This window comes from Palaemon carinicauda, chromosome 24 (genome assembly GCF_036898095.1).
Source record: "Palaemon carinicauda isolate YSFRI2023 chromosome 24, ASM3689809v2, whole genome shotgun sequence".
NCBI classification, from domain to species: Eukaryota; Metazoa; Arthropoda; class Malacostraca; order Decapoda; family Palaemonidae; genus Palaemon; species Palaemon carinicauda.
The window spans coordinates 30,911,253-30,921,252 of NC_090748.1; the positions used below are offsets into that span (position 1 = coordinate 30,911,253).

The 10,000-nt window shown below is 36.8% G+C and overlaps 1 protein-coding gene across 1 annotated transcript; it reads left to right on the forward strand.

Annotated features, from left to right (window-relative positions):
• Positions 1-737: 737 nt before the first annotated feature.
• On the forward strand, positions 738-2,513 carry LOC137618313 (uncharacterized). Its single transcript, XM_068348481.1, has 2 exons — positions 738-1,229; positions 1,488-2,513. The coding sequence occupies exons 1-2, from the start codon at positions 738-740 to the stop codon at positions 2,511-2,513; spliced, it is 1,518 nt and encodes a 505-aa protein (XP_068204582.1).
• Positions 2,514-10,000: the final 7,487 nt, after the last annotated feature.

Here is a 10,000-nt window from a genome sequence, read left to right on the forward strand (position 1 = left end):
CTGTTTATATATGGTCTTATTCTACAGTTTATTTCTGCGTATATATTTATATATCGGCCCTGTATTTTATTGATGTATAATGATTTTTGTATATCATCATAAGCATTTTATTTCGTTTGTTATAATTACTGTTTATGCACGGTCTTATTCTATCGTTTTTCATGTTAAAGTAGTTGAACTGTTATTTACTGAAAATAATGAGTGTAAAACTTGTGTGCTTGTTCTATTGTTACGAGTTAACGCTAGTTTCTTTATTTTATTTTGTAATATGTACATAAAGTCTTTCACAACAGATGTCGCCCCGCTATTCATGGATACATATTTATTGTTATAGAATTGGTGCTTTTGCGGAGTCCTTGGCAACGAGACGAGGCGACATCTAAACCTTTGTTTCGAGGGGAAGACACAACCGGTGGTGCTTCTAACGCACGTGTTATAACGGGATTTCTCTCTCTACCAGTTTACGACTGGAAGTGCGAGAGGATTATTATTATTATACTGTGAACTATTATATTACTTAAGAAGTTTTGCTCAATAGAGCGTTTTTGGGCAGTGTATGCTGCGGTTTGTGACTTTATATTGAAGTGTTAATAAAGGCTATACGAGAATAGCGAAATTAAGCAGAATAGTCTTATTTTATTTTCACACCTGCCAATTATTGAACCTGAGTTGTGACAAGTGGCGACCGTGACAGGATTGGCAACAGTGAAAAGATATAAAGGCTGGAAGTAGAAGTCATGGAAACCTTCAAAGAATATCTTGCATTGGCAAAAGACTACGGACTGGACGACAAGAAGGCCATTGAGTTTGCCGAGCACAGGGTTCAAGCAGAAGAAAAGAATCTTGAGGGAGAAGAGAGACTGAAAAGGTATGACGCTGAGCGTGGGAAGGCTTTGGCCGAACTAGAAGAGAAGGAGCGGGAGGGACAGTATGCACTGGAAGAGAAGGAGCGGGAGCGACGACATGAACTAGAAATAAAGAAACTTGAACTAGAGGCAGCAAGATACCATGAAGAGGCACCGACAGTGATCAGTAACCAATCTCCTAAAGCAAAGATCCCAAACCTCCCGGAGTTTGTGGATGGTAAGGATGAGCTTGACAGCTACTTGTTAAGGTTTGAGAGGTATGCTAACACATACAAGTGGGACAGGTCAACTTGGGCCTCGTCTCTCAGTGCTCTTTTGACAGGGAATGCCCTTCTAGTCTATGGTCGGCTTTCTGACGATGATGCAAAGGACTATGAAATTTAGAAGAAAGCTCTCTTCAGAAGATACGAGCTTACTGAGGAAGGATTCCGTAAAAAGTTCCGGAACACGCCCCCAGAAGACGGAGAGAGCCCTGCACAGTTCATTGTCAAGCTCAAGAACTTTTACAAGAAGTGTATGGAACAAGCTGGCGCTTATGAGACTTTTGCAGAGCTTCAACAGCTGATGATCAAGGAGCAGTTCATGAATGCAGTCGCAAATGCACTGTAAGTTCATTTGAAGGAAAAGGCCCCTGCTAATCTGGATGACCTGGCAAAGGCAGCCGAGCAGTACCTCACAGCTCATGGAACTGAGCTCTCTAAGGAGGCTAAGGTAGCTAAAAAGCCTGTGTATCGAGCACCTAAGCAGACAGGACCGAGTGCTGTTGAGAATCCTTGGCATGGGGCCAATGAGCAAGTCATCAAGGGGACTTCAGCTAGAGTGGTAAGGTGCTACAGATGCAACCAGCTTGGCCACATAGCGTCGAAGTGTCACCTCTTGGATCAGTCAAGGGGTCCTAGAAATGACAAAAAGTGTATGTTCTGTGAAAAGTTTGGTCATGATATCCCAGAATGCAGGAAATTAAAAACCATCAAAACCGCTTATTTGGATGTTGAGAAAAGTGTTGATGAGGCACAGACACCTGTGGCACAAGTCTCTCCCTTCTGTTCAATCAGTGGCCCTCCTCCAGAAATGGAAGTAGCTAAGGTAGATGCTTGTATCAAGGAAGGAGAGCTTTTCCTTGAGAATGGTTTTGCAGTCCCTTGTATGAATGCTTGTGTTCCAAGCAATGAAGACTCAATGCCAGTGACAAAGGGTCGAGTAGGATCCCACATTGTTCAGGTGTTGCGTGACTCTGGATGTAGTAGTGTGGTAATCAAAAAAAAATTTGTTGATCCTGATCTTTACACTAGAACCTTAGTGCTGGTCACGCTTGCTGACAATTCCTTCCGGAGAGCTCCAATAGCTAAAATCCACATCAACACTCCATACCTGATTGGAGAATTGGAAGCAGTTTGTCTTCCTGACGCCCCCTATGATCTGCTAATTGGAAGCGTCCCATGTGCAAGACCAGCTGAAGACTCTGACCCAGCGTGGCAGGACACCTGTGACCAGGAGACCTGTGCAGTAGCAACAAGGGCACAAGCAACGCGAGAGGGTAAGAGACCCTCTCCACTGGTAGTGCCAGGCAGTAACCTGTACAAAGAAGTCGATAGGGATGAAGTTTGTCGACTACGGAAGAAAGATGACACACTCAAGAAGTTTTAGGCCTCTAAATAAGAGAGAAAAGGAAGGCAAGTAATCCGGTTCGTAACCAGGAAACAGTTATTGTACAGGACATTTGTTCATCCAGACATCAACCATGGGAATCCAGTCTCCCAAGTTATGGTTCCTAAACCACTGAGAACAAAAGTCCTGACATTAGCAAATGAATCTACCTTAGGGGGCCACCTGTGTGCTAAGAAGACAAAGGAGAAGATCCTCAGAGAGTTCTACTGGCCTGGAATGGGTGCTAACATAACTAAGTTCTGCAGATCTTGTGACATCTGCCAGAAGATGATCAGCAAAGGTAGGGTGACAAAAGTACCTCTTGAGAAACTGCCAATCATTGATACTCCATTCAAGAGGGTGTGTGTGGATATAATTGGTAAGATACATCCACCATCTGAGAAAGGACACCAGTTTATCCTCACTATGATGGACCACGCCAGTAGGTATCCTGATGCAGTGCCCTTGAAGAACATTGACTCTGAATCAGTTGCAGAAGCTCTGGTAGATATGTTTAGCAGGGTAGGGGTGCCTGAAGATATATTAAGTGATCTTGGAACACAGTTTACCTCTGACTGCATGAAGGAAGTAGCTAGACTCCTCAGCATGCGACAACTTACAACTACTCCATACCATCCAATGTGTAATGGATTGGTGGAAAAGTTCAATGGAACTCTAAAGCAAATGCTGAAAAAGTTATGTCAAGAGAAGCCTAATCAGTGGCACCGGTATATCAATGCTGTGCTGTTTGCTTACAGAGAAGTCCCTCAAGAGTCGACAGGGTTCTCCCCCTTTGAGATACTATATGGAAGATCTGTAAGAGGGCAAATGCAGATTTTGAGGGAACTATGGACAAAAGACATTGAAGAGCCAGAAGTCAAGAGTAGCTATAAATATGTCTTTGAGCTCAGGGAAAAAATGGAAGAGACCATGAAACTAGCAAATGAAGCACTGAAGTTGGCACAAGGGCGATACAAACATTACTATGATAGGAGATCCAGGCCTCGGAGTCTTCAGGTAGGCGATCAAGTACTGATTCTACTCCCTACAGACAGCAATAAGCTACTCATGCAATGGAAGGGTCCATTTAATGTAGAGAATGTTGTAGGCAAGAATGATTATGGTATAAACATTCATGGAAAAGTTAAACCTTTTCATATCAACATGTTGAAGAAGTATCTTCAAAGAGCAAAAGATATAATCTTAGATACAGCGTGTGCTGTGTTTGACAATGTTAGCAACTCAAGTATAGACATCCATGAGGATGAAGAGTTGCTGGAGATAGCACCAACCTCTGGATCAGAATCAATAAAGGATATTATGTTTGGCTTAAACCTTGACCTGCATCAGGAACGTCAAATCAAAGAACTTGTGCGGGAGTATGAAGATATCTTTACGGACATCCCTGGAACATCAAACAAAGGTGAGCATAAAATAGAACTTACATCGCATGAACCGGTGAGGAGTAAGCCATACCCGGTACCATATGGTGTCAAAGCATCTCTTAGGAAAGAGATAAAAGGTATGCTAGACATGGGGATCATCCAGGAGTCAGCATCACCTTATGCTTCGCCAGTGGTGATGGTAAAGAAATCTGATGGGTCAAATAAAGTACGTATAGACTTTAGAAAACTTAATCGTATTACTATATTTGATCGAGAACCAATGGTTACAGCAGATGATATTTTTGCCAGGTTATCAGAAAGCAATTTCTTTACAAAGATTGATTTCACCAAGGGCTACTGGCAGATCAAGGTTCGATCAGAAGATGTCCCAAAGACAGCTTTTGTTACTCCTGATGGCCAATATGAATTTCTTAAGATGCCTTTTGGGATGGTTAATGCAGGAGCCACATATGTTAAGTGTATGCGAACACTTCTTAAAGGTCTCGATAATGTGGAAAGCTATATAGATGACTTACTGGTACACACAAAGTCATGGCCTGAACATTTAGAAACCTTGCAAGAGCTATTTCAGCGTATTCGAAATGCAAATCTCACTGTTAGGCCAAGCAAGTATATTTTGGCTTCAGAAATGGTGCAATTCCTTGGGCATGATATCCAGGGAGGCACTTTGAGTCTTCAGGAAACCAATATTAGTAAAACTCAATCAGCCCCACAACCAAAGACTAAAAAGGAGGTTAGAACGTTTTTAGGACTTACAGGATTTTATCGTGCTTATGTCCCAAACTATCCAACCATTGCTGCTCCGCTATCTGACCTGACAAAGAAGGGGAAAAGCAATTTTGTACAGTGGCAAAAAGCCTCAAGAGAAAGCATACAACAGTCTGAAGTCTATACTGGTTAATAAACCTGTCCTGCGCCTTCCAGACCTAAACAGAAGATTCATCTTGAGAACAGATGCTTCGGACGTGGGACTAGGAGCAGTGTTACTTCAGGAATATGAGGATGGTTTGTTCCCCGTGAGTTTTGCCAGCCGTAAACTGTTGGACAGGGAGCAAAGATACAGCACTATAGAGAAAGAGTGTTTGGCTATTGTGTGGGCTCTAGAGAAATTCAAAATGTATTTGTATGGTGTTGACTTCACGTTACAAACTGATCATCAACCTTTGGCATTTTTGAACAGTTCGAAGTTTACAAATGACAGAATAATGAGTTGGGCAATGTTCTTGCAAAATCATCGATTCAGAGTAGAAGCAATAAAAGGTAGTTCAAACGTTGGAGCTGATTTTCTAAGCAGAGTAGTGGGATAATTCTTGTCACAATTCCGGGTTGACTTTTGACGAGATGTCTATACAGATAATGGTGGCTAAAACTTGATAAATTGAATTGTAATGTAGAGTATAAATTTGGAAATTTATACTTGAAAGGGGGCCCTGTGTCACAAATCAATATTTTGCATATATATTTATATATCAGCCCTGTATTATATTGATGTATAAGGATTTTTGTATATCATCATAAGCATTTTATTTTTGTTTATTGTTATAATTACTGTTTATATACGGTCTTATTCTACAGTTTATTTCTGCGTATATATTTATATATCAGCCCTGTATTATATTGATGTATAATGATTTTTGTATATCATCATAAGCATTTTATTTCTTTTGTTATAATTACTGTTTATGCACGGTCTTATTCTATCGTTTTTCATGTTAAAGTAGTTGAACTGTTATTTACTGAAAATAATGAGTGTAAAACTTGTGTGCTTGTTCTATTGTTACGAGTTAACGCTAGTTTCTTTATTTTATTTTGTAATATGTACATAAAGTCTTTCACAACAGATGTCGCCCCGCTATTCATGGATACATATTTATTGTTATAGAATTGGTGCTTTTGCGGAGTCCTTGGCAACGAGACGAGGCGACATCTAAACCTTTGTTTCGAGGGGAAGACACAACCGGTGGTGCTTCTAACGCACGTGTTATAACGGGATTTCTCTCTCTACCAGTTTACGACTGGAAGTGCGAGAGGATTATTATTATTATACTGTGAACTATTATATTACTTAAGAAGTTTTGCTCAATAGGGCGTTTTTGGGCAGTGTATGCTGCGGTTTGTGACTTTATATTGAAGTGTTAATAAAGGCTATACGAGAATAGCGAAATTAAGCAGAATAGTCTTATTTTATTTTCACACCTGCCAATTATTGAACCTGAGTTGTGACAATATATATATATATATATATATATATATATATATATATATATATATATATATATATATATATATATAATATATATATATATATATATATATATCATAGAGAGAGAGAGAGAGAGAGAGAGAGAGAGAGAGAGAGAGAGAGAGAGAGAGAGAGGAGAGAGAGAGAGAGAGAGAGCCAAAAATATGCTTACTATAAAATTCACTCTAGTACGTTATCATAGTCATATAGGCCATCACATAATTTCCAAAAAGGGGCTATATTTCGAGATGATTGCTTACTTTTTTTATACCAAATTATAGAAATATATATCTGTTAACCATTCCCTACTGTTTCAAGGTCAGCAATTACCCTGAAACATGTCCAATTTTATTATTTTTTATACCTACCCTACTCAGATATGTTTCTCCTGATTCAAAGATAGTTATTGGGTTATACAATCAAAGATTTGAATAATTCAACTGTGATTGTGATGGTCTTATTTTTTCTTCAATTTTATGCTATTAAATTTTTAATTCATCTAAAATAATTTATTTTGTGGTCGATATTGGACAGAAAAAGGCTAAATACATAATAACACAATATTTAATGGAAAGTGTGTGACAATTATGTAGTTTTATGTTACATATCAAAATGAATCTGATGAACAATTAGATGTGAGACTGGAAATATTTATAAAATGTAAAAATGGTCTTCATTGGAAATTTACAATAAAAAAGGATGAAGCATATACCATGAAAAAATATTTTTGTTCTGGTTAATCAAAATTGGAGCAATTTAAATGACCCACCAATATATCAATACACAAATTATGACTAATACCTCCAAATAATTCTCAAATAGGACTTACACAAGCAATTTCATTGCTATAAACATATATATTTAAAACAAAAAGTTTACGTTCACCAGAAAAAAAAAATGTCACTAGGCGAATATGGCAATAATTAACAGTCAGATTAAACAACATTTTAGGCTTTTCCTTTCCATATAATTTTTAGGTATATATGGCATTGAAACCCACCTAAAAAGCATCGTCTGTGACACTTAATATGGAAACGAATATTTTACTTTTTATTTTTATTTTTAGGTCAGCAGTTGGTGGTGGTGTGCGATTAAATCGAATATAGCTACATAAACGATCTTATTCCGAATAATTTTCATATCTACTGGAGTAATGGTCTGGGATAACAAAAAACTAATAAAGACTAATGGGTGACTCTAATAGAAGAATTAAAGATTCGTAACTACTTTTAGTTATTCTCCTAATGTTTATGTTCACTGTAATTTTTTAAAGACTTTGGCTGGCAAATAGGTCTTTATGGATCGATTTTCTTATTTAGTAAACGTGACCCGGCAAAAATGACGGGTAATATCTAGTTACACACACACTCACTCACTCACTCACTCTCTCTCTCTCTCTCTCTCTCTCTCTCTCTCTCTCTCTCTCTCTCTCTCACACTGATTTAACTCTTCCCACCTCATCTCTCTTTCCTAGCTACAAGTCGGTAGTTTGGCAATTTGGGTGAAATTTTGGTTATCGATTATAAGTCTCAGAGTAACCCCTCTCCCTCCTCATGACATGATTGGAAAAACACACACACACACACACACACACACACACACATATATATATATATATATATATATATATATATATATATATATATATATATATATATATATATATATATATATCCAGACACGTTGCTCTTTATGACATCATGAAAAAGTTTTTAATAAGCTCGTGGCCATATCAGGATTTCCTATGACAAGCACGTTTTACTAAAAGAGTAATATACAAACTAGGCCTATATAAGCAATAAGTTACATGTTGTGTCATGAAATTAATATTTTTTGCAAAGAAAGTCACATCAACCTATTCCACTAAGTGCTGTGGCTCAAAGATCGATACTCCAGAGTGATATGATTAGATTTGAGGATGAAGGGTTTCTTTTAGAAAATGCTTAATAACACTTCCGCGTAGGACTCTCACTTTGCTTGATATGAAAATAGTCAATCAATCAATTTCGGCAATATGTTTTACATTAAGCAGCTCTCTGAGAGAATCTATAAGGCTTACTGTTACTTCCTTGAAGCTAGATTTGCTGTTATAACTTTTTGGTTCTATAAAATGTATCTCAATCTTGACCTTTCTGCATATAGAGGCATATATACAATTTCCTTGATCACACATCGAATTCTATGCCTTATAAACAAATTTATGCTTTTGGACAACTGGTGGTAAAACGACTGCCTGGTGTATTGTAGAAATCAGTCGATTCTAGTGCTGAGATACTAATTGGTTCGTGATATAAATTATTCTGGTAATGTTTTCTTATTGATACAGACTAAACAATCACTATTTTTTTTTCTTTACTTTCAACAACGAGTATTTTAGACTGATGTTTTGAATAGCATTTAGTACCCTATTATCACTTAGTTCAACAAGTTTATATTGAGAAATTTAAATGAAGAAAATATTTTCCTTTCTGCTTATATTCTATAGCATTAATGGGATATGCAGAGGTTATTTTTTCTTTGAATTACTCCAAAGTGTTTTTACATTGCATTTTTTAAATTATACTATTATTATTTTCATTTGATAAATTTTGGAGCTGAACAGTAACTTAATAGAGAGTCTTTTTCCCTGATACCTTCTTCTTCCTCTTGAATATTTTGTTTATTGTAAAATTTTGAAATCTATACTAATCTGTTTTCTTTTTATGGTGATGAAATTATATTTGATATATTTCCTAAAATTGTATCGTCTGGAGATTTCGAGATATGGAGACAAGAGTTTATTGACTGAATTTACATGATAAGAAAGTCCTTCATATGTCATATTATCCGTTATCTTTTATCATTAAGCATCAAGCAAGGTTACTAAAACCTACTACATTAGAATATCAAGTGATCCGAATCCATGGTTGAAAGATATCATTATCTCTGCACATCAGTCTTAATATGAATAAAACTGTATAATCTGTAAACTAGATTTTAATGAAAATTTCAATATAATTTTCCTCCACAATAATAATTCACAAAGCAACAGGGTTTACGAGATGCCTCTTCGGAAATAAAGTAAGGAACACTACCGGGAATGTAGAATGGGACTTCCCATAGGAATATGCGAACATATTAAGGCTCAACATTTACACAAGGTGAATAATGCATTAGTTCATCAAAGTTGAAAAAGTTATCACCATATAAATTGGACTTATTCAAGGATAATTAATGAAATATAAATATCATAAAACTTACAGAAGTGCCTGGTCTCAATATTGGATATTTTATGGAAAATAATAAAAGTTTTATTTCAGAAAACAGACTTACACGTCACTTGACTTATAGATATCAACGGATAGCAAAACATTTTCAGCCTTGCTCGCTTGCAACTTGCCACTGACGGCTCTCCTCGTGAAGTGAATCTACTTCTGGCACTTTGGGTACGGCACCTACCCATACCTGTACTTGCTGCCATCCCCGATGTCAATATTTTGCCCATGAAGGACCTGATGACCAGAGTCGATTACTTTATTGACAATAACTTCTCCACCCTCCAGACCTCCATCAATGGCTCCACTCCTAACTTGTTCAGCTAGCATTCATGTGAGTCTCTGAATTACTACCCAAGTGCTAGCCATCACATGTCTGAGCCTTTGATCTGCAGTGGACTACTAGTGGCTGATGATGATTATGATGATGTACACTAGGTATATATATATATATATATATATATATATATATATATATATATATATATATGTAAATACACACACACACACACACATATATATATATATATATATATATATATATATATATATTTATATATATATATATATTTATATATATAAATA